At 41.0% G+C, this 26,185-nt stretch overlaps 2 protein-coding genes across 2 annotated transcripts; both read left to right on the top strand.

Annotated features, from left to right (window-relative positions):
• The first annotated feature begins 16,902 nt into the window (after positions 1 to 16,902).
• On the top strand, positions 16,903 to 19,291 carry hmx1 (H6 family homeobox 1). The gene is made up of 3 exons (XM_036137187.1): positions 16,903 to 17,271; positions 17,312 to 17,448; positions 18,671 to 19,291. Exons 1-3 carry the CDS (start codon positions 17,174 to 17,176, stop codon positions 19,264 to 19,266), a joined length of 831 nt encoding a protein of 276 aa, XP_035993080.1. The 5' UTR covers positions 16,903 to 17,173; the 3' UTR covers positions 19,267 to 19,291.
• A 1,983-nt stretch (positions 19,292 to 21,274) lies between these two features.
• hmx4 (H6 family homeobox 4) lies at positions 21,275 to 23,790 on the top strand. The gene is made up of 2 exons (XM_012870140.3): positions 21,275 to 21,602; positions 21,714 to 23,790. The coding sequence occupies exons 1-2, from the start codon at positions 21,437 to 21,439 to the stop codon at positions 22,328 to 22,330; spliced, it is 783 nt and encodes a 260-aa protein (XP_012725594.2). The 5' UTR covers positions 21,275 to 21,436; the 3' UTR covers positions 22,331 to 23,790.
• Positions 23,791 to 26,185: the final 2,395 nt, after the last annotated feature.

The raw sequence follows: 26,185 nt of genomic DNA, 5'->3' as shown, positions 1-26,185 counted from the left end.
AAAATATGGAGTATTTCAAAGAACGCCAAAATCCCCTCACACAATCTGTCTGGCAAGCACCCTGGTGAAGGGAAAACACGTGTAGCGCGCAGTCTCATAAAAACAGATAAAATCATAACATCTGAGAGTAAGAGACCACTTCTGAGCACTTTTAAGTTCAGCGCTCCGCTGCAGCTCAATAGCAGAGAGAACACGGGACTATCCTCAGAGACGTAGTCAAGACATTAGCCCTCACAAACAGATGTCAAGGTAGAATGAAGAACCTTCAAAAGTAAAACGCATCAGGAGGAACAGATAAGCACACCTGTTGCCATGACAACTAATAAAAAGGGCTCAGAAGAAAAATCTGCTTTCTTTCAGCGCTCCATTAGTTTGACTCTCATGCCACCTCATGGTTAAGACGTTCCTTTTCATCGGCATACTGACAGTTTGCGGAGCTAAAAAATTTCCACACAGTTTTACACATAAAAAAGTAAGGAATTGCTGTAAAAACATAAACACTACAAGTATCATCAAAATAATTTGAGAAAATGTTACTTCTTTTTGGATCTATGCATAAGAATATGCTATGAATAAGAAACCTGTCAGACTTCTATATGGGCATTTGTTTAAAAAAAATAAAATAAAAGAATTGCAGATAATTTTTTTTAGAGGAACTGTAATATTATAGCGACACACCATAAAAAAATTATTAATATATCCACCCCTTCTTCCTCCAAGAACAATCTCCAACACAATGATGGGGTGGGAGGTCAACCAACTGCAGCTTTGAAAATCAAAACGATCAACAACAGGAGGAGTTCGTCAAAAAGCAAAACAGATGGACAGTACGGCAGGGCTGCCATTACCAAAACTTTTCTTTTTCGTGCGTGTTGACTATTCTGCAAACATCCGGCGTGCTGGATGATGGCACGTTTTCTTTGACCTCAAGAGTGCAGCTTGTCCCTCCAAAAAAATATCAATGCATGAAGAAATAGCAAAGAAGACCATGATCCGCCGACGCTGTGTTTTTTCAGCCAAAAAGCATGGTGGTTGCGTAGTAGTTTTACATCAAAGATGGTGGAAGTTTGCTGAACATATAATGATGCATGATGGAATTATTTGCTAGTTTTGAGAAACTTTCTCCAATAGGAGTGGTATATTTTCCTTGAAACAATAACAATAAATCTCTCGTAAGGAACTTTGCCTTAAAATTGGATGAGACGCAACGGTGTAATATCAAGAGCTGCTTTCCACCTCTGCGATCATCCAGTCATCAGCAGAAAGTGGCAAAAGCAACAGTGCTTCCTTACAGATACCACCCTGAGAAAAGGAAAAGGTTTGCCATCTAATCTACTGAGGTCTCATACACAAATCTAAAAAGGTATTAGCTCACACAATGAAGCCCACAATTATTGATGATCATCTGCTCTTAATTTAAAATGTGCACCATAAGAAAATGATAATAATTGAATAATGGGTTAGATACTCCTCTGCGTTCACTGTAAAATTAGTCTCTACTTCTTGACAGTGTAAAGCATGTGTTGCTGCCGAAGGCAACAGGATTTCATTAAATGTTAAAGAAAGTTATTAAATAAAGAGCCTCCCTCGTTGTGTTAAATCATTTTTATCAGTTGTAATAGTGTCTTTATTAAAGTAGGGGGAAAAAAAGAACATGACCCGCAGACAAAAAGAGGACAGCCAGTTGAGATAATACAAACATCCATCCATCCATGATCTATAACAGGGATTCCCAAACTTTTCAGCCTGCCACCCCCAAAGTAACAGTGCCAGAGATCGGTCACCCCCTTTTTGACAGCTAGGTCGAGTGGGGTGGTTTTTGGTAGTTACTAGGCTAAAGTCATAGAATGATGAGAATAAAGTAGTCATTTTATGAGAACTCTTTCCCCTCTGTTAAAACGAGGAATATTGAGTATCTTGTAAAGTTGATTTTTTTAGCACATCATTTAAATTAATATTAGTATCAGGACTTAAAAAAACATTTCTGAATAAACTGTGTCACTTTGTTCTCCTAATACTTCAACTTTATTCTTATATTACCACTTTATTTTGGTAGTATTATGACTTTATTCTTGTATACGCCTATTCTCATAATGTTATTTATTCTTGCGCACCTAATATTATGATTTATTCTTGTAATTTCACTCCAGGAAAATTGTATTAGGTTCATTATAGATTAAAGAAAACAAATTATTGGCCATGGAGGAGTACATTTCTATAATTTGGGATTATTTCATGCTTGCAAGAAAAGTTTTTTTTCCATTCCCAATTACATAAATTTGCTGTATTGAAACAGGTATATCCCTGACATTGTAAAGTCAGAAATTTGGATCATCTTACGACCCCCATATAGTGTCTCGTGAACCCCCGAGGGGTCCCAACCCCCCAGTTTGGGAATCCCTGATCAACACCAGGGTATCTGTGCAGGATTGGGGGGCTCTCTGGAAGTTGTTGGATGAGAAGCAGGACACACCCTGGACAGGTCGTCCATCACAGGACTAAAACAAACTTGTCAGAGATTTCATAAACCAAAGGAAAACTAAGGCGTGTCCACAGACATCTCACAGTCGGCAGGTGGAGTCGGCACTCCTACGAGCCGACTCCACCTGCTGAGGAGACTCAGAACTTTTAGAATCCATTGGCTGCTTCTGTGGAGCTCATTGACTCTAAGGTAGCATGAGCCATAATCTATATTTTGAACCTCTGGAGCAGCAGCCTCCTGGCAGCTGAGTGGGGGTGAATGGATAAATTGATCAGAAATAGTTGCTCTGTCCTGGAATGAGAGGAGAACTACTGGACAATGTCTCCCATCCCACATGCTCACTATAACATCATAACAGGTCGCTGCCTTCCAGTGTTATTGTAGCCCTCACCGCCCAGCTGTTAATCCAGCTATAAACCCCTGGCCCCCATAAAACTATAATGTATAAACTGTATTTTGGAATGTCCATTTATTTTGGTTGCTTACCAGTTCAGTTTTTAAATTATATATTTTTTTATCTAAACTGTACAAATGTTACTTTTGTTGATGGTTGCCATTGTTTGCATTGTGTGGTGCAGGGGGGCTAAGTCTGCATCTTTTTTTCTTTTTTTTTAAGTCTGCATCTTTAAAACGGGGGACTATGGTTCAAATCGCAGTTGGCTCAGAAAGGACATCAAACCTAAAAGCTCTGACCTGCTTTTGTGACCCTTAAATAAGAGAGCAACCTCAAAGGCTTGCTTACTGTTGCTTTCATTGTGTTGCTCTATATGATCCCTTTGCTGTTAGTACACTGACAAATTCCCCACTGAGGGAAAACCAGACAATTTTTCTGTTCTTTTCTGTTTCACCCAAGGTCTGGAGAGAACATAGCAACACCTGCCCTTTGGTGCCATCTAGTGGTCATTATGTGCACGCCTCCATACCATTATGATTATGGAGTGGTTCTAATCTGATAGAGATATACCTATAGCTCTGAGACGACTGATAGTTTTTTTATTTTATTTTATTTTTTTTTTATCCCAGATCAACCTCACCACGGGGTGCTTTTCAGTTAACCAAAAAGTCCAAACTTGAAAAGGCAGAGGTTTCAGATGTCACGGCGTACACTGTCAGTATTATATGCTTTTACCTAAACAGACAAAGCATGAATGAATTTGAAGCACACATCATCAAACGTAATGAATAGGTAGGTTTGTGTGGGTGCTTGCTGTAACTCTTCATAGCGTGGGTTTCATTTATAGTAGACGGGTCTTGAAAAGGGCCGAGGAAATGCAGAAAGGGAAAGAGGAAGCTGAAGTATTATCCCTGAGTTCTACAACAGGTGAAAATCTCTATAAACATGCTTCAAGTTAACTCATCTGCACAAACAAAGCATAGAGGAGGCAGCACTTGTTACTTGGATATGATTTTGTTAAGCGAAAAACTAAAATGACACATTTGTTTCTTTATTATGGTAATTATTGAACAAATACTCTGGTTAGTAAACGACAAACCTGTTCTAAGATGTGCTTTCATGTCGTGCTTTTATAGACAAGATTTTTGTCTAAAACAAATGTTCTTTTTCCTACCCTTCTTTTTCCAAATAAAACTAGTTATGTACTACAGTAAAACGTTTTATTACTTATTGATTTTGATTTCAATTATTTTCATCAAACCAAGGTTGTTTTTTCTGATAGGAAATGAGAAAGGCACATTTCAAAAGAGAATAAAACAATGTACAGGGGGTAGTGTATGTTTTTGTTTAAACTTTATTTAAAAAAAGCAATATCAGATTTTTCACCGCTTCTTTATATTCAGAGGGAAAATCTTTATTGGAAATCTAACAGATAAAAGTCTACTCATACTTGCTAATCCTCTTTCTGCTGGTTTCCACCGGTGTTTTTTGATAATTTATCTTTGAGGAAAGGCTCCAAGGGGTATAGGTAGGGCGGCCTCCCTTCCAACACGTCAGATTCTCTATCAGATTCAAGTCCAAACTCTGACTGGGTGCACCAAAACCTTAATTAGACTCTGTTGGAAGAAGAGATGTTAACAGCATCATGTGGACAAAAACTAAACATTAAAAAAATAAATAAAAAAAAAACTATCAGAACTATTTTCTAATTTCATGGACTTTACTGTTTTGCCAAACACATAGCATTGATAAAATTTCGTCTGATTATGCAAATGATAGAATTTGTTTCAGTGTGTCTTTACCTGCTGTGTATTAGTCTATATTCAGAATCAGAATCAAGTTTAATCGCCAAGTAGATTTGCACTTACAAGGAATTTGACTTGGTGTTGATGGTGCAGACAAAAAATAAGAATTCGAAAACTAAAAGAATTCTCTATATTGCAAATTAGCCTATAGATAGAGCCAAATGTGTTGTCTCTCTCTGTATCTATGCAAAAAAAAAAAAAAAAAAAAGACCTGGCAGCATTTTCAAAGTTTGTCTTGTTTCCTCACAACATGTTGGAGATAATTTTTATATGTCCTGACTTTTTTATCCCCCATTACTATTCAGGATGTGCTGATGACTATGTAGGTTGAGTGGATGATGTGTTACCTGTAGGCGTGATGTGAACATTAACAGCCAATCCTGTTGCTACTGGATAACATCTTTCTTTTTAAGCACTCTTCTGTCACAAACTAGAAAGGTTTGGGTTTTAATTTTCTTTTGTGTGTATCCTGATCATTTCCTTGTCGCTCCGCTCTTATTGAGTTATTTTCTCCATGTTCATTACTGTTAGCAGGTGTCTCCAAATTAGTTTGTTTGCTTTGCTTTTAGCTTATTCTTCTGTTCTTTATACTTTAGATATGTTTCTGTTAGCTCTTGGTTAGATATTTGCCCTGAGTTTCTGCTCTGCTCTGGTTAATTGGTCACCCTCTTTTAGCTGCTCCTCATTCCATCTGATTAACTCTTCTGATCTGCTGGTATGCTGGTAAAGATTCTCAGTCATCCAGGTCATAGTCATTAAAAAAACAAAGCAACTGGACTTGTTTTCCGTAGTTGAAGATGTTCACTTTTTGAATTGAGAAAGCTTCCTGGAGAAGATCTGCTGGTATTTTCTCCTGCCCTGCCTCATCCTAACATCTACCATACTCTCCGGCTCCCTGTCTGATCTGCCTATTTCCATGCCTGTGCTCTGTGTCCTCTTTCCCTTGTGTCGTGCCAGTTGTAAGTTGTTGCTTTATTTTATTAAAGCATTCTGTTGCCAATTTATATCGGCACCAATTGGGCCCTTCTGTAACCAATTACCACGACAGCTCCAGCCTTCCCACACACCTTGGGATGCGTTTGCAAGGCCTGATTCAACACAGCATCCTTTCCTGTTTTAAATTGTAGTGAATGTTTTTGAAAGATAATTTAATAATAACAAATTGAACTTGTGAGAGGCGTTTTTGCTGCGTTTACCGTAATAAGTTGATAATTGTATAAACAAACAAAAAAGCTGAGTTAATTGAAATGGGAGCGAAACCAGAAACCTGCAACCTGCTGACAAACATATATTATTGTGGAACAACAGTAAAGAGGTTAAGTTCTCTACTTACTACCTTCTGTTGGCGCACACATCACCGCTGTGGGAACCTTTTGACTGAACACTCATCATGGTGTGAAAAAAATCCAAATCTTTGCTTTGCTCACTTCTTCGCACTTACTGCATTACAATGCAAAAAGACATGATAATGTTTTTTTTTTTTTTAAACCCTGGGGAATTTATAACCACTTCGCCTGACATTTGCAAACTGTTAGAAATGTTGTTTGGAGCTCTGGTATGGAACGATATAAAGAATCCGAAGAGTGTAAGGACAGAGAAGAGGCCTAAAAGAAAGAGGAAAAGAATCATTTTGGGAGGGTCAACTGATCTAGATGTGCAGAAAAAGGCAAATCAACTGGGATAAACTAAAGTGACATAAAGGAGTAAAGAGTGTGTGTGTGTGTGTGTGTGTGTGTGGGGGGGGGGGTTCTGAGAGCATGGACTGCACCCTGTTTTTCCCAGTCTTGTCACGCAACACTCCTTGAAGCTCCTCCCTTCTTCATTTACCAGACTTCCTGAGTTTAAACCGTCCTGATGCTTTCCAACATCCATACAGTTCTGAGAACGGGCTCAATGTTTCTCTGCTGGACCGAAAACGACAATGGCATGTTCTCTAAGAAAATTTTTGGATAGAGGAAGCTTTGTACACCCATCTACAACTTTAACATCAGCAGGATTTATGAATGACTTTGCTTTGGATTCCAGTGTTCTGAGTGAAGCTGATAAACATGCTATTGTTCATACCCTCTGATAGATTCAGGTGTAAAGTAATCCTCAAAATTAAAGTGATGGGTTGGAGGCCCTCCGAACTCAGAGACTTGGGTCCCATCACCAAAGACAACTCAGTGCAATACCACTGGAAAGGGAAACATCCCTTCTGGAGTTGTTGCCTAGGTGACCCGCTTTCATCTGAGTGGAAGATGGATGATGGATGGATGGATGGATGGATGGATGGATGGATGGATGGATGGATGGATGGATGGATGGATATGCATAAAGCTGCTAACCAATCTTAAGAAGGCTTTACAGTTGTAATGCCAATACAGATTTAATTGATTATTGAGAAATGTACAAATACTTTTTCAACATTGCATTTTGACATAAAATATAAATAAAAACAAATAAATGCTATTTCAGCGCACCTTTAACACTGTGTCATTGCCTCTTGAAAAATGGCATGCTTCATTTCCCATCAGAAACAAACTTTTTGGGTAAACAAAAGCGATTTCAAATCCAACGTCTCATTTCTTTTGATAATTAGCTGTAATTAATACAAACCGAAAGATGTTCACGTGTAACGATGTGCAGATGTGGAAAGAGAACCAAAATAATTTACTCAAGTAAAAGTACAGTTACTTTGATAAGATTTTACTTAAATACAAGTAAAGTCACCAGTGTAAAATGTTCCTAAAGTAAAAGTAAAACGCACCTTAATGGAATCACCGCGAGATTTGGGGGTGATTTTGCTGTGTCTGGGCCTCCACCATGATTCCACCTCCATCTGACGGAGCTGGCCTGCAGCCTGCTCGTCAGCTCGGTCTCGTGCATAATCATCGCGTTGTTCTTCCTCACGCGATCGGTCACCACCATAGATGAGGTCACGCGAACGCCAAGGACGAGTCACTTCCGGTCCACTTGAGCCGTAAGGGAAACTTGCCTCCTGAACGGTTGATCCTGAAGGAGTCTGTGGCGCAAGGTCTGAGTAAAGCGGCTTTAAAGCCGGCCGAGGAGGAGAAACTCACATGGTTCGCTTTGATGGATTTCTGTTGGGTGTAAGCGGATTTTCAGCCGCGGTCAAACGAAAGTGCGGCTGATCTGATTTGTGCGCTGCTGACAAGAACACGGCGTTACTGTCGGAGTTTGCATGGAATAAAAGAATGATCCAAGCTGTTAGTTCGTGCGGATTGGCCTACTTTACAATAGTAACGTTATTGCCTATTTAATGAGGCTCATCCAGTGGCTTTGAATCAACTCAAAGTAACACGGAGTAACATTTAGGCTACTAAAGAAAATCGCCTTAAAGGGAGCAGGGAAACCACTGACCTTTTCCAGCTGTAAACAAAATCATAAAGGAACTTAAAAGTTCAACTGTTAAAAGAAGGTGAAATAAAGACGTACGGCCTAGATAGATAGATAGATAGATAGATAGATAGATAGATAGATAGATAGATAGATAGATAGATAGATAGATAGATAGATAGATAGATAGATAGATAGATAGATAGATAGATAGATAGATAGAACTAACCCTAAAAGTCTCAAATCTCACGTGTAATTTTGTTCAACTGAACAAAATTCCAGGTATTTTATTACCTGGAAGCTTTGTGTTACTGGTCGGTTAATTTCATAATTAAGTTTATGGAATGTTAGCTTATATTCTCGTGTTTTCATTTAATTTGAATAATTCTGCTGTATCCAAACCTACAATTTGCTTCAACAAATACATGATGGATTTTTTTTTTTTTTGTAGAAAAGGAGAGAGAGACAAGACAACGTGAGGTTTTAAAGAGGTTTCATTATTCTTTTTCATCATGCGCAACAACATTGAAGGCAGAAGATCAAATAAGAACTGTCTAATTAAAAAAGTCCCTGAAACAAATAAACAATAAAAACTAAACAAAAACTTGCAAAGGCTTTGTTAATTTTTGGAAATTCCTCCTTGTGACTGGCCACGAATCAGAAATGTGTTGCGGTTCCTTATCGCGTATTTAAACTTTAACCCTTAGACCGTAAACTGTGTATTATTAGACAAAGACAAAGGCAACGAATCCTGTGCACCAACAAGTGATTCTGTGCGTACTGTTAGTTTCTGCATCGCGTGGATTTACTTCATTTGCGCATTGTTTCCGTGCGCGTGCCAAGCAGGCCCAATATGCAACGTCAAACAGCCACATTTAGCCTCAGCCTGTCCGCCTTTTGATCAAAGGTAATTTTGACGCATGGTTAGAATGTACACCACACACCCGTGGCTGCTCATAAACCCTCCAGGTTTGCAGAGGGAGAGCGTTTTCCAGGGAATCATTTCCCTTTTCACTGTTGGTCTTGAGCGCTGGGGTCGGGCCGTCGCCTTTTCTCCGGCCCCTTTGTGCTGACCTGACGAGCGCGTCCTGACAGAGGTTAACGCACCGTGAAGAGGTTAAACAAACGGACAGTCCCGTCAGAAATCCCCCACTTAATGTCCTGCAATTAAAAAAAAAAATGTTAGCGGTGGGGAGCGGGTTTAAGCGGGGCTAAGAGTTCAACTTCTCTGATAAACCTTGAAGGTGGAACCCGTCCTTATAAGCTTCTGTTCTGCTCACTAATTCCTCCCTCATGCAGACCTGGCTTTATTTCTCTGTCTCCTGAACGTCAATTTTATTCGTCTAATAATCTATTACTAGGAGAGAGAGAAAAACCGCAATCAGTAAATGTTTCATAAAAAACAACTAAAGTGGACGTGAGATTTCACTAAAGCCAAATAAATGAAATAACATCACTGAATGAATAAACAAACGGCTCAGTTGATCTATGTTAAACATTTATGAAATATGTTTCTTTTTTTCTGACAGATTTCTCTTTATTAAACCAAATATAATCAATAATTATATTCTAGAAAATAAATTCCAAAGTTCCGTGTGGTATTTGTGACTTTTTTGTTGTTGTATGGATATTTAGCTTTGATGCTCGCATTACAACTTTACATCATAAACTCTGATAGTCTTTCCATATAGGCTGATAGCTATTATGACACTCTAATTGTAGTTAACGCTGTGGCCAAATAAATATGGGCTTCTATTAGCGCGTTTTGATCACTGCACTGGACTCAAATCTATTGTGCAATAAACGCTCCAATAAAAATCCCATTTGATCATTAACATTAGCAGCTTTACACATCATAAAATTGTCGACTGATGCGATCTAAAGTGTGAACAATTTTAAAATAGATGGCCTAAAGTCAAATAAACCACACTGAATAGTAATGTAATTTGCATACTCAATACGGGGGAAAAAATTAAATAATTGTGCATTATGGAGCAAACTAATACTGACATATGTATTATTTAGAGTAAGAAGTTGCTCTTTTATATCTTGAGTCTTTAATGTACTCATAGCGCAGTTATGGGTACAATAAATGCTCTGCTTTAGTGTGCAACAATCCCCTAAATCGACTCAAGTGCTTTGAGTTTGGAGTAAAAAAAAAAAAAAAAACTCTCCTCCCAGCATTGTTGCGAGGTTCACGCTGGGACTGAAGCTTAAAGTGCCTGGCTGAGTCCTGGCGTTCAGAGACTGTTGACTCGCACCGAGTGGAAAGAGAACGACAGAGATTATGGGCAATTAAAGCCCACTTTATGTTGGTCCACTGGCGTCACCCAGTCTGGCCAAGAACGCTCACCTCGGCTAATATCAATGGGAACAAACTCAGCAGCATCAACTTATTTGCACAGTGAATTATTAATGCCACAGCTATCACAGGCAGGCATTGGCACACGGGGGTTGCGAGTTAGGGGAAGGTATGCGTGCAACGAGGATGGTGCTAGGTCGTGTTGGAACAACGTGATCTCAATGCGGTGTGTTCATATGGGGGTCCGCTGTAAAAAAAGAAAAAAAAAGAAGAAGAAAAAATATTTGGACTTCACACTGTAGGAATGGAAACAGCCAGACTGACAGTAAATCTAACATTTTGTGTTTGAGTTGACTTTGTTCTAGTTCTCTCCTGAATAACCCCCAGGGGGGAAAAATATCAGTTTTAAAATTACTATTAATTTATTCTCGAATATTATCAAATAGCTGCTATGAAAAGAATTTGTTGCATTTCTAAACTAAAACTTACCCAGCAATAGGTGACCAACCGTTATCCCATGGATAACTAGGGAAAGGTGCAGTACTCACGTTTAACCGGTAGAGGGACCCATTTAAGATAAATGTAGATGTCCTGCCGTTCCTTTGTATGATTATTGAATCTTGCAAATCGGAAAGACAAACGTTATCATTATTAGACATTTCGGTATTTTGCTTGTGCCACAACTTCTGTTGCAAATGTAGAGAACTGAAATGTCTTTCTTTCGGTTTACATGGTCACATCAGCATGTAATATGTGCATCCCCTCAGATGTCAGCGGATGTCTCCATATTCCCTGACTCACTGCATCATAGTGTAAGAAAAAGCTGTTTAATGCCCCAGAGGACACCATCTGTCTCTGCCTGCCTGTCTTACTGCCTCTGATAGAAATGAACTGGATGAAGCTGTCTCCATGTTTCCCCCCACAGACTGGGAGAGCAGTACTGAGCACCAGAACCAAAACAAAACACTTTTACAAATAGCCTCCTTTACATAATGATTACAGCGACTGTAGGGTAATGGATTAGAAAAATATAGGCCTACAGATGTAATTGCAGTTCTGGTAAGGATGTGTAAAATGGCAGCAGAAAAGAACGTGGAAATTAATTCAGCTTTTATTACAGTCACATGTTCTAATTTTCTTCTTAAGAAGACTCCATTTTTTATTTGTAAGAAACTTATTCTGTGGGAGGAAAAAACCCATGTCAAGCAATATCTGAAAAAAAAAAAAAAATCCAACACTGAGCAATCCCTGTAAAATAACGATAACAGAAGCAGACTTTTTTTTTTGGCCAAATAGTTTACTATACGCTAATAAATTGGTCAATGTTTCTATGAATTTCTATTTAGAAATCAAAAACTTTTGGTTTTCTGTGTGCACAAATATAATTTGACACAGAGGCTCATACCATATTCATCTTGCTACCATCCACATTAGTGAAGAGGAAAACAAGGAAGGTAAAAATTAAAAATAAAACTCCAATTCCACTGCAGCAAAGAGTGTCTTCTTGGGGACATTGAGTCTCCACAACAACTATTTGACACTATGAATATTCCCAATGGCCGTTTGGGAGCGATTCAAGAAGAAAGCTTTTTTCCGTCCTGCTGTCACAATGTAATATTTCAAAGACTGCTGAATTTGGTCAGGTTACACTAAGGAAGAGCTTTTTCAGCATCAAACGCTCCAGGTGGGTTGGTGCTAAACAAACAATGAATATTTAGAAGAGCACCTCACACCCAGTGTTAATCATAGTGGGGGTCTGATGTTGTGAGCCTAATTATTTTCCAAAGCCCTTGGCAGCTGTGAAAAAATTCAAGCTGGATGCTACCAAAATGGATCGTCACTCGGTATTTTGACAACATAATGATGCAAAAATCACATAACCACCTCAGTCCTCAAACCCAAATCCTGTAGAAATCTTGTGGATGTCCTGAACAGTAGCAAATGATACAAGTGGGCTCAGAACTTTGGATGATCCAACGAAAGTGTGCAAAGACAAATGCTCAAACACGCCTCTCTTCTCCAGTGTGATACAAGTGCTGTCTGAGTTACAGGAAAGGGGTTGCACAAAGAGTCGACAGTAGGGGTGCAAAAAAATTTATGCTCGCATTAATCTTGGCAAAAGAAGCCATTGCCCTAATTTAATTAATGCTACTTGGGTTGAAAAGTTATGGTGCGTCGTTATGCTGCTGCAATGAATTCAGAATTTATTTCAAGGCTTTTTTTTTTGCCACCTCACCAATATGGGCAATAAATGTGGCTGGCTGTGTATTCAAAGAAAAATGGCATTTCTCTGTAATGTGTTAATTAAGTTACTCACCATCAATTTACTTTTCAGGGACCCTTAATTAGCCTCGCCGCCATCCTACGATCGACTTCTGCTTCCTCTAAGGGCAAACAGGGAGACAAACGGCTCCTGCACTTCGTTGCTTAAAGGCCCCACAGCACAGAGCAGTGGGAAGGATCACACTCACCAGCGTCAAGTGGAGAAACATGCTCAATTTGACGCAGCTGTCTCCTGGAGCAAATGCTGATGATCTGATTTTCGCGTGATGCAACCGCGTTTCTGTTGCAGCTGTAGAGTAGAGAAGGGAGAGAAAGCGGGTGGGTGGGGTGGGGTGAAGTGGGGAGGGGGGTCATGTATGGCATCGGAGCAGGCCAGCAGGCTTTTTTTTTTTTTTTATGAAGCAAAGGGCACGCCAGGCTGGATGAGGATCAGACCAGGATGAGAGAGAGGGGAAAAGAGTGAGACGGAAAAGTGAGAGGGGGGCCTCGGGGGGGTCTGGACTGTTGGTCTCTGAAGCAGCCGGAGTGCAACATTGTTCAGACGGCGCGATGTACACAGAGAAACCGGATCTAATGTGGGGCTTAAACGCAACCTGACATGTCATTTTGACGAAATAAATAAATAAATAAAATATAACACCATCAAAGCAGGCAAAGGACAGCTGTGGGTACGTTTCATCTGCAGCCAGGCGCAGGAGGGTAAAGGGGCCTGAGTCAAGTCCAGTGATAAAGGCATCCGAAATTTACTGTGAAGTTTGTTTAAAACCTTGAGGAAAAACAGCAGCAAAGAAAAAAAAAAGACATATAGGATTTCAAAGTGAAACTATAACTAAAAGAAGATGAGCGAGGAGCTGTTGGTTTTGGATAAACAAGTGAGGGGGCATATCATTCAAAAGAAAAACTGTCTTGGTCAGTACGCCCTGAATAAAATTTACACGGTCACCTCCCCTTTGACTTCACAGTTAAAGCTCTGTAAGAAAATCTGGTTAGCTAACCATAGGTTCCTATTAGCTTGTGTTCAACCACCTGGCTGGATGAAAATTATTTAAAATCTAAATCTGTCAAAGGAAATGGCCTGAAAGTACAAACTCACAAACCAAGGACAACTGAAGACAACTCGGAAGATTTGCAGATCGTTCCAAATACGTTACGAGGGAAGGACTTTAAACAGGTCCCTTGTTCCCTTGGGACGACGCAATGAAAACCCAAATTAGCTAAGTGTTTTTTTAAGTGTCTTTCTTGCTGTCAGCGTTACAAGACAGGCACAGAGACTGAGCTCTGCAAAATATGGCTCGCGTTCCTGTTGACTGCACCGAGTGTTATGTTGAGGAGCAGCATTACCGCTGATCCTCTGTCAAAGGGTAAGTCTGCCCTCAGGGAGGGAGAGACAGAGACACACAGAGAGAGTTTGGAGTTAAAAGGTCAGCACCGCTGACTCCATTGAGGGAAATAAAAGCTCAAATGTCTTGCCATTTTGACGAAAAGGGTAAAGACGCCCGTCAGCACTCATTTACATGTGTCAGATCACCTAGTAGTGACACGCTTATCTATGTTATTGGATTCAGCTTATTTGAAGAACTGTACTCTAACTGTAGATCAAATCAGAGCTGGCTAAAGATTGCAGTAGGCCCTGAGCAGGATGGGATTTGGGGCCCCACTTCCAGTCAAGCTCACCGTACAGACACCACTGCACTAATAACACCTGCTTTAAGCTGTCATTGACTGTTCAAATGTGTGTTTAAAAATGCCACGATTTACAAGTGAGCCAACAAGTGAGACTTTGGTCCTCCAATTTTCCACTTTATCCATCATTTATCAAATCAAATGAAGATGAGAGCATTTATCTGATTTACTCATTTGGTCCAGTAGCTATGTTAGAAGTGCAGCGGCTCAATGTAGACTTGTAACAGGAAGAAGTGGCCAAGTAACTTGTGAACGAAAATGGACAATGCATGAAATGGGGCTAAATCAAAAACACAAACAGTGAAAACAAATACCAAATTAGGAACTGACAAAATAAAATGTTTAATAAGTAACAAACTAAAAAATTGTTTGTGTGATCAAAACTAGTACATTGGTCCGTTCTTTTAAATTCAATTTTGAATATCCAGGCTCGTAAACCTTTGAGCAAAACTTCAAAGAGCCCCCCCTCAGAAACAGAACTAGAAATTTAACATTTTGATGTGTGATAAGTCAAATCACTCTTTGGGGGCCACTGCTGGTCTGGGGTCCCTATAGCAGCGGGTCCCCATGCCTTGCTCATGCCATAAGCAGTGGTAGTTCTTTCATCAGTGTCATCATCACTGACAACTAAAATAATAGTATCATTCTGTTTTTTGATATAGTGGATGATATAAATAGAAACACAGCTGAAAAATAAAATAAAGGAACACACCAGATCTTAGATGGAGACGAAATCATGCTGATATCCATACTGATATGGAGTGGGTGCTGCGTTAGGCACAAAAGGATGCAACAACATTTGATAAAATGAAAATTATCAACCCATCGAGGGTTTACTCTGACGTCACAGATACCATTGCAGTAAATCTAAATGGCACTCAGTAGTCTGTTATACATCCTTATATTTATGCCTGACAACAGCAGGGCATGCTCCTAATGAGATGACGGTTGGTGTCCTGAGGTATTTCCTCCTAAATCCTGACTAGGCATCACTGAGCTCCTGAACAGTCTCAAGTGTGACCTGGTGGTGTGGTATGGTCCTAAATATGATTTCCCAGAGATTTTGTATTGGATTTAGGTAATGGGAGCATGGATGCCAATCAATTGTATCAATTTCTTCATCCTCCGGGAACTGCCTTTCTACTCTTGCCAAATAAGGCTGGGTATTATCATGCACCAGGACGAACTCAGGATCCACTGCAACAGTGCAGTGCAGTCTGACAATGGGTCAAAGGATTTCATCTTAATACCAAATGGTCATCAGGGTGTCATTGTGTATCCTGTAGGCTACAGGTCTGTGCAACCCTCCATGGATGTGCCTCCCCAGACCAGCAAGGACCCACCGCCAAAACAATCATGCTGAGCATCATGTTCACTGCAGCTGCCCCAGACCCTTTCAGTAAGCACAGGGTCAACTAGAAGACTTCGGGCCCTCAGGGTCCCCTCTTGAATTCTGTTTCACACCAGTGGCCCATTGGAGGTCACTTCGTAGGGTTCTGGCAGACACTGGTCTTGCTAATGGGTTTAGGAGCTCCGACGGCTTTGTCCAGTTCTCGTAGAGTAACTGTCTGTCTCCTGGAACATCCTCCATGCACTCGAGTCCATGCTGGGAGACACAACAAACCTTCTGGCGATGGCACGTGTTGATGTGCCATCCTGGAGGAGTTGGACTGCCTGTACAACATCTGTAGTGTCCAGGTATCGCCTCATGGTAACTGTAGTGACACTGACCCTGGTCAAATGCAAAACTACTGAGAAGCAGTCAAAACAAAATGAGGAGCGAAAAATCTATGTGGCCTTCTCCTGCAAAACAATTTCTGTTTTTTGGGATTGTCTCATCTCTTAGTGCACCTGTTGTTAATTTCATTAACATCAAATCAGCCAACACTGATTAACAACCCCTGACCAAAGCAATAGTCCAGAAGATTAAATGATAGATTATACTTTGATTGAAAAAGTATTCCAATCATTTTTGTCAGTTGCCATTGCAAATTAGCCGCTTTTGGAAATAACTGGAAATCTATTCTCTTTCTCTGCCTCATGCTGTTGCTTCCCTGGGTGGCCATCCATGTCTCGGCTTGGGTCTAATTCTGTTTGTAGTGGATATGATGAAACTTCAGGGCGGTCCTGCGAAACTACTTTTTTTAGTCCCTAAATGAAGCTCGAAATGTTGTCATTATTTAAGAAACTGAATTTCACTTATTAGGTCGACATCTTAAAAAAATAAAGAAAAATAACGTCAGTAAGACCTCGTTAAAACTGTCAAAGACAAACTCACAATTCCAAATTGGTCCAGCTTGAAGGGCAACTCCAAGGCGAGGTGCATCCTGTGGAAAATTGTCCAACAACTCTAAACAAGCAATGAATTAAGGATCCTCATAACTAGGAAACATACTGCCCTTTATTTTTTACTGGAAGTGCAATACCTTCAGCAAGCAGATAGCCTTAAAATTGACAGGCTCCATAAACTTGTGTTCGATGCCCACATATTCCTTTTGATTTGCACTTTAACTGACCCAAATAAAAAAAAGGGGGGGCTGCAATTCGGACTGAGCGGATTCCTCCTGTCTGCATGGCCTCAAGGGACGGGCCTGCGCGTAAACACACACTCACTCATGCACGAGACAGTCACTCTACTCTCCTTGGAAAGCCCCATTCGCCGCCACGCTCGTCCAATCGCTGGATGAGTCCTCGGCTCACTAGGCTCGGGACGTGGCGCGTCTCCGTGTGATGCTGCTTCCATCTCTGTCTGCCTCTCATCCGTACCGAGGAGGAGATCCCCTCCTCGGCCGCGACTGCGATGAGCGCTTTGACTTCAGATAAGGCTCGGTCGAAAGAGGATCCGCTGGCGAGTTGCGTCACAGCTCCGTGACATCAGAGAAAGCATGCAAGACAGGCCGACGGACGACGGGGCTCCCGCTCCACCGAGAGGCTCGTCGTTTTTTATTGAGAATCTGCTGAGCAAGGAGCGGGGGAGACGGGGGTTCATACCGGCTGGCTGCTCAGACGGAAGATGGGATGAGAGCCGCACGTCACGCCAATGGCGCCTCGGCGTCGGACTGCGCTAGCTCCGCATCCCGCCGCTCGTACGGAGATTTGCCGTTGCTGTGGAGCCGTAGTGGCACTGTGATGAACGTTGGAGCTTTGGAAAAACCACGCAGTGAGTAAAAAGAAGACTTAAACGTTTTAATGTACCGAGCTTTGTTTGTTTTTGGCATATGCGCGCTGCGTAAGAGGGGAAATTAAAGCGCCCGAAGTATTTGAACAGATTTTCTTCATTAAACGGGCATCTAAATGCTGCAAGCGTTATGCTCCATATTTGTCAATTACAAATTGAACGTGATCTTTAATTTTATCTTTGCTTTGCGTAATAGGCCAATGATTTGATATGGAGAAAACGACAAGTAGGCTATATCTTTGAAATAAAACCTATTTGCGGAAACCTCTCCCCGACTTAAAGAACAACTTAAAAAACAACCTTTCATATTTGAGCCAAATAATTTCTCTTGTATGAACCACCACGGCATCTAATGGCCGCTTTTTATCGTAGGAATCATAAAAAAAATGCCCGATGCGTCCTGCCTGGGATAACCGCATGGCTTTATGACGTTCTACGCACATTTAGTGACATTTGTGCCACTGGCACCATCCAGTGCCCCTCCCTCTTATGTGCCCTCTCAGTGACTTTGACATCATCACATAGATCCACACACGTCCACAGTCTGGTAAAAAAAAAAAAAGCACCTCAAACAGTATCCATGCGCATCCCGGCTCTCTGACAGAGGTGTAGGTGTACACGTGTTGTCCTGGCCGATGTGTACCCAACTATTTCGGGTACGGAAACGACCAGGAGGTTTCTCAAAACCACACATGATGGGGGGACTTCAACTTCAGGTGTTTACGCCCCCCTCTCCATTTCCGACTGTGTTAGTTTTGGTCAGCTCGTGATAGACTTTTTACGTGTTCAAAATGGAGCCGTTTGCGTCGGGCTTTTCGGAGCGATTGTGTCAGTGCATACCGCCAGGGGGGCGTACAGCAGGCTTCCTGCTTTGACAGGTGATGGTTTAAACTAATTTTATCTCTTCAACTCTACTCAGTGTACTGCGAGGAAATTAGTTTATTTTACACCTATAAATAAAGCGAACAAGCGAGCCTCTCAATGCATTACATTTAATCGCTGCGTAATTAAACTATAACTTGTTTTTTATATAACGCGGACAGAATAAATGATGTTTGACAAGTGTGCAAAGCTTGCGGTTCCCGAAAACTTAAATGAGAAAAACAGAACTTGTTAGAGAGCTCAGGAAATATTCAATATTTGGAATATAAACCGCGCTGCTTTCTATCCTCACGAGGATTGTTGTTTTGTCTCATTTTTTAAGGCCCGGCGTCAGATGGCCCTTACTGCGCATCATCGGCCAGCGACAGAGCTTCCCCTGCCGTTTCCGAACCGATAACCGAGAGCAGTGACGAAACCGACCGAAAGACGGCCAGCGGCAGCCTCACGGACGACAACGAGGACGCGTCAAGTGAGCTGGACCCACGGCGAGAGCCCGACGCAGCGTCCGGCCAGTGCTCGGCTCGGAAAAAGAAGACCCGGACCGTGTTCAGCCGCAGCCAGGTGTTCCAGCTGGAGGCCACGTTTGACTTGAAGCGGTACCTGAGCAGCTCGGAGAGAACGGGTCTGGCCGAGTCGCTGCACCTGACGGAGACTCAGGTGAAAATCTGGTTCCAGAACAGGAGGAACAAGTGGAAGAGGCAGCTGGCGGCAGACCTGGAGGCTGCGCACACCCCGAGCTCAACCCAGCGGATCGTCAGGGTGCCGATTCTGTACCATGAGGGGCAAACTCCCGCTGGTTTTCTTGGGTTCAGCTTAAACGGACTTACAGTTTCTCCCTCCTGGTCCGTCAACCATCCCCTGTCGCCGTTTGCTCAATCTGTGAACATGCTGAGCTCGCAGATGACGGGTTCGGTGTAGAGACTCAACCAAATGGAGAAAAAAACAAAAACAAAAAACAAATATGTACATAAACTCACAGAGTAAAAATGTTGTGCAATAACCCAACATGCTGCAGGGGAAATCTTGTCTGCATCCAAAGATACGAAAAAAAAGACCCACAATTTTAACACTACGATGTTTTATATTTCTGTTGCTGAAGCGGTTTTCTGCAAATAAATAGGCATAGCTAGACTGACGACGGTGGGCTGTATGTATACTGTATGTTTAAATACACGTATTTTTGCTAAGTTTTATAGCCTATTTAAAATCACAGATTTTTTTTTGCAAACTTTGTCACTTTTTCACAGAAAATAAACAAACAAAAAAACATGCACTAAAACGTGCTTCTTTGTTGTTATTGTGCTCGCATGACCCTTAATAACCTCTCCCTAAGCATACATTTGCACATTTTCAACTTCCTTCAAGCTAACGTAGGAATCCTGTAGGTATTTTATGTAATTAGTTTTTTTTCTAAAGGGGCTTATAATTACATACCTTGAAGCAGGCCTACTCTGCTCATTGTGCTCGTTCCGCTTTTTATAGATATTGGTTATGATGGACAGTTGTTTAATATAGCCTATAAATATCACAGAAAACATAGATTGTCAAGATGTAACAAAGCGTATGAAAAGAAACAAATCACAATTTAGCTTATGTCTTTAGTAATTAAGTCTGTTAGACTGGCCATCCAAGTGTTTTTTTTTCTTTCTTTCTTTCTTTCTTTCTTTCTTTCTTTCTTTCTTTCTTTCTTTCTTTCTTTCTTTCTTTCTTTCTTTCTTTCTTTCTTTCTTTCTTTCTTTCTTTCTTTCTTTCTTTCACCTGCATGCACACAAAAAACAACAAAACACAGATAAGAAATTATGATGACTTTTCATCTGATCATGTCTTCACTGAAGGTATGGACCATATGTCCTATTTTTTTTCATGAAAATAAAAAAATATACTTTTTTTGGACACAGCAGCCTCCTCCACGGAAAACAGTGCAGTGTAAAATTATTGAGGACCTTGCCTTCTTTTTGCTTGGAGTTAGTCTTTATTCTTTATTCTCAATGTTCATTGTTTATTTAGGGTTATTTTCTAGATATTTTCTTATACTTTTTCAGCCAGCTTCATTCATATTTATCCATCTCTCTATGCTTTCCCACTCTCTGCCACCCTGCGACCGATCATTTAGTTCACCTGTGTCTGCTCATTATCCCTCAAGACACTTGGTTCCCTCATTATTTAAGCACCTCTTGGTTCTTGTTTCTTTGCTGGATTTTCGATTTCGTGCCTCGTCTGCCCTATAGTCTGTGGGTTTTTTAACCCTTGCATCATGTAAGTTTTGTTAATCGTTTATTAAGCGTGTCTCTTAGCCGTGCTGCCTGCCTGTTTGCACTTTGGTCTGGCTATGTCATCTCAGACTTTGGCAACTAGAGCAGGGTGCTTGGGGGGAGATTTGAAAGTTCAAGCAATGTCAACTAGCAGCTGTGCTGTGGTGTTAATTTAAATCTTAAAAGTGCAGCCAATGTGTAGGAATTAGTTTTTACGGGGTATTTGCAAATCCAGCCAAATAAATAAATAAATAAACACTACTACTACTACTACTACTACTACTACTACTAATATTAATAATAATAATGATGATGACGATGATGATAATAATAATAATAATAATAATAATAATAATAATAATAATAATAATAATAATAATAATAATAATAATAATAATAATAATAATAATAATAATAATAATAAAGACAAGGCTGTATGCGGTTGATATTAGAATAATTAAAATAACTTGATGTTCTTCATCCAGTGACTCTGTAATGGCTCTATGAAGTGTGTGCTGTTATGATGAGAACATTATGAAGAGTTTAGGGCGAAAAAAAAGCGACAGCCAACAGTCCCCCTTGCTCTCCCATCTGGTCCTATTCTCCAACTCCCATTGGTCCATTCAGACGGATTCTCTAAGCCAATCAGCAGCGACCAAGCGCTCCCTCCAGTGCGCGTAGTATCAGCGCAGGCAGAGCTCGGCGGTGTCTGCTCAGTGGTTGCTGCTATGGTGCGAGGACCGTCCCACCGCCAGCGGAGAGAATAGCGTCCTGGTTCCGAGTTCCGGGAGAAAGTCTGAGGCGGACGGGGAAATTAAAGTCTCACACGGGAGAATATGAACAAAGCAGAGGCACCATGTCGACCCACCGCCTCTCTCAAATTCACCATTGACAACATCCTGAACCTGAAGACGAGCTGTGACAGCTGTCATCCCACCGGGCAGCAGGATGAAGCGCTCCCAGAGCAGAGGCCGGACCCGGGTTGCAGGCTGAGCCAAAGAGGTAAAACAAGTGTGGAGTTTTTATTTATTTATATATTTCACTTTATTTATCGCATTCTTGCAAGCGGGGACTATAAGGGACTGTTCAAGTGTGTGTTTGCTGAATTTGCAGAATTGGTGAGCGGCTGCAGCGGAGCAGCAGACTCGGTCATCATCAGCTGCGGGAACCAGGGGAAGGCGGTCGAGACGCGCTTCGACAGCGGGGACAGCAGCTGTGACGACAGCGGCTCCGTCACCGCCGCCGCCGCCGCCGCCGCCACGGCGGCAGCACCACTGGCATCATCCACGGACCCCCACAGAGGAGGGAGCCCCAACAAGAAGAGCAAAATAGTGACGAAAAAGAAGACGCGCACGATCTTTTCCAAGAGACAGATTTTCCAGTTGGAGTCTACCTTCGACATGAAACGCTACCTGAGCAGCGCAGAGCGCGCATGCCTGGCCAGCTCTCTGCAGCTGACGGAGACCCAGGTGAAAATCTGGTTTCAGAACCGCAGGAATAAACTCAAGCGCCAGATCTCCACCGAGATCGACGGACCGGTTGGCGACTTCCCCGAGGCCGGGAAAGCGGCGGCGGTGGGACATCTGCCGGCCTTGTATAAAGAGAGCAACCTGCTGGGTAGATGTCTGCTGCCCATGCCCCTGCCGCTGGTGTACCCGGGGAGTAGCGCACCTTACCTCTGCTTCTCTAACGCCAGCAAGTACTTCAGCCTGTACGATGGGGATGTATGACGGTTTCTTAGCGGCCCCTGAAGTGAAAGAGACACTCTTTGTGGCGTCTTTGTTGCCAAGGTTTTTGGAGCGTTTGAGACGCTTAGTGGCCAAAACCTTTTTATTATAATTGTCTCATTTTTTAAAAAAAGAAGAAGACTGCAAGTATAATTGCAAACGATTAGTTTCCTATCACATACGAAAAGGCATTTCAGCATTATTTATTTGTAGTTGAAGAAAAGACCTGACGCCGAATCTTCTTCTTTTTTTTACAAAATAGATTACATAAATGACAACGTGAAGAAGGCCTAAAACAGTATCAGTTACATCTTATTGTTTACGCATACTACTATTTTTTTAATTATCAACAACTACAGCCTAAACCACCAAAGAAATTAATATAGCATATTCTGCATGCATTTTGTCATGATTTTTTTTTTAAAAAAAATACTAAAGTTATGTATTTAAATGAATGTAATTAACGTTTTATTTAGTTTTACGCATGTATTTTTTATTTTCTTTCTAAATATCTATTCTTACGTTCAACCACTTTGCCAAGAGGCTCATTACACCTTTTACTGAAAACTGTTATTAAAACAGCTGAAAAATAAGCTTTACAGAATTAATTCAGTTTTTATGTGTAATTTTTCTTTTTGAAAAAAAAAAGTTTCAGGAATATTATAAAGTTTATTAATTTTAATGCACCCGTGTTTTCACATGAATTTGCAGTTTTTATTATTTTTTTTTACATGACATTGTAACATGGAAAATACAGATAACCAAGTAAACCTGAGCCGCAACATTTGAAATTGTCTTGACAGCTGAAAAAGTTATTAATCCAAAACCCTACTACAAGCAGTGTAGGATAACCAACAGAAATAACCATGATAAGTCATAATATGAGTCCTAAGTATTATAAAAGTGTCAATACACATTATGAAATTGTGGGTTATGAATAAATATTTATGTCCAACGTTTGACAGAAATTAGTAAAATACTGCTTGCTCATATACCGATATGTTACTGCTGCACCTTTTGGGAATGTGGTCACATGGAGACAAGAGTTCTGGATTTCATGCCCTTTCTTCATTTCTGAATGCAGCTGCAATGCATCTGCATGTATTAATTATGCAATGTGCAATATGTCCGAATAGAACCTCGGCGATCATAATTCTTTACTTTGCTTGGACAGTAAATAGAGGAAGCTGCTGATCCATGCAAGGAATGACTGATGGACGCAGATGAAAGGGTGAGGCTCATCCTATGTTGTTATGAGGAAGTGCATCTAATTCCAATTTCGGCAGCAAGTGAGCCTTGAGAAAACTTGAACCACTGCAACCACATAATCACTATAAGTTAGTGTCCAAAGGAAAACTGGACTTTCTCAGTCAAATATGCTTCAGATTTCATACAAATCAACTCGCCTTTGTTGGTCTAAAACAGTTTTCAAACGCGAGTAAAATGAAAAGCGCTGAACAAAGAAAAAAAAAGACATAAAAAAACACAAACAGCAAAAAACTAATATTGCAGCATTTGTAATAAAAGTAGTTAATAGCTTAATACAATAAGCAAAATAAAGGACGTAGATAAAAAGTGTAAACATAAAAAAATAGGACAGATGGTTTGAAAACAAAAAGTAAAAGAGGTGATTGAAAAATACACCAGCTGATTTGTGTGCCTTCTGCTTTTTACGTTATTCAAACATAATTTCCAGAAATTATTACGTTTAATGCTGCATCACCTATTTAGTTTTAGATATTTAAATTCTCTTTTTACTCTTTTAAAAAGTGGGCCTTAAAGAATCACAAATTATTGCATTTTTCTTCTGTCTGCAGAGATCTTTGCTCCTTATTTACTCATGCTTTCAGCAAATCACTGCAGCCTCAGCTTGCGTAATAAAAAAAAAATGAGAAACCACTTGTACTCAAAGCAGATTTTGATCTGGAATCAATCCATTTGTTACACGGTTTTAGTATTTAAAAAGGTTTAAACTGTCGTACCTCACCAGTACTAACTTTTGAACCTGACACCACACTTAACTCTCACACATTTGATAGTATCTAATCAGAATGTTATTTAATTAAAAGTATCACGGGCATGCCTTTGATATGGATATATCCATGCATTATATTTTTCTTACTGTTATGGATTAAGTGCAGACGTGGATGCTTCCAAGAGATAGTAGGCCTGTTATGAACGCCACGCTGTCTCGTGTTCTCAAGCCTCAGCACTCCACTGTACCCACAATGCTCTGCTCAGACATTTTAACAGAGCGTCGAGCTATAAGGTGTGGCACAGCGGTGAGTCATTAACAATAACCTTGCACCCTTCGGATAAGATAACGCTGTCTTGAAAGCGTCACTTTTCGATGCTTGAATAATAGAGACTGAGGCAAATCATTTGAAATCTGTGATTTATTTAGTGTTACACATTAACTCAGAGATCTGCTACTTGTAAGTAGCGCTAATTGCTTCTACCACTCCGCTCTTTTCATTTTGTCACTCCGTCGTCGCTCTCCCACACTCCCTGCGCTTCCCTCTCGCCTCCTGCCTTGCCATAGCTCATTATTGTAATCTGTGCACTGAGGCCCGACTGCGTTGATTATGTCTGAATGAACGGGGGCCGAAGAGGGAGAGTGTGCTACGAGGGAGTGGGAGCGGGAAGAAAGGGAGAGGAGCCGCTTGATGAGTGTGTGTGTTGGAAAAACTACGGTCCGGCTTGTCCTGCTGCACGGGTCCGCGCTTCACTGTGGCCGAGGGTCCCCGTGGTTTCCTGGGAAGAAAAGGAGGTGGAGAGCGACTCAGAGTGTGTCTCGGCGTAAAGCCTCGCCGGCGGACCTTCGCTGCTTGACTTGCTCGGGGCCCCTTGGTCGGCTCACCCATTTCTTTACCCTCTCTTGACCTCTCCCTGTCATCTGACAGGGGTCATTGCACAAGACGATGGGATGAACCGTCTGCGTATACGTACACAAGTCAAAGCCCAAAAAAGGCTTCATTTGTTGAAGACTCGCGCTTCCAACGGTTAAGTAAAGCTCAAAAAACACATTTAAAGACATAGCTGTGCCAGCTGTGGCTGACACTGACCCGCTCCAGTGCGGATTCCCCCGGGGTGTCCCAAAGCGCTGTAGGGAAATCTGAGACCAAAACTACCTGATGCAGCATGTTGTTCAGGCAACAACAAGGCTGTTAGTTAGAGGTGGAAACTTGAAATGCAACGCCTGTGCGTGCGTTACACTTAAGGGCTGATAGATGGCCTATTGATCTGCCTATTTAGGACTAGCCCCCCCCCCCCCCTCTTTACCACCACCCATCCATGCAAATTGCTGGAGGAAATTGAAAAATGCCAGTGGGGATGAAATCCGATAATAGAAAGTGAAGCAGAATGAGATAAAAGTGCAGGAGTGAGAGAAGATGAGACCAAACTGGAACGTGTCCAAAAGTTAATTGCTCAGGAAACTGTGCGAGAATAAGAGGGCACAACTTTTAATCAATTCATTTTGAAGGGTATAAACTACATCTAATCTTGCAAGTGTGTACAATTAAAATCTACTTGTTCTTTCACTTTTGTTTGTGTTAAAAGATGTATGTCTTAGTTTTAACATCCCCAGACATAATTATTGTTTCTAATACATTTCATCATTAAGCTTTGTATAATTGGCTTGAAACAAATGCAAAAGGCTAGAGTCCCAAATATTGATGTCTTTAGTCCCAAAGTACTGATGAGTACTCCAGGAAAACTGGAGTTGTGATTAACATTTATTCACCATTCAGCGTATATTGTTCACTAACTGAAGCGTTTTCTTCTTTCGGTTTGGATTAAAGTAAAGTACTTTATTAAAAGAAGCCAATAACTCATCATTCATCGTGATTTATGTGC

The sequence above is a fragment of the Fundulus heteroclitus genome, chromosome 5, assembly GCF_011125445.2.
Source record: "Fundulus heteroclitus isolate FHET01 chromosome 5, MU-UCD_Fhet_4.1, whole genome shotgun sequence".
NCBI classification, from domain to species: Eukaryota; Metazoa; Chordata; class Actinopteri; order Cyprinodontiformes; family Fundulidae; genus Fundulus; species Fundulus heteroclitus.
Note: the sequence above shows the minus strand (reverse complement) of the source record. Positions and strands in the feature narration are given on the sequence as shown.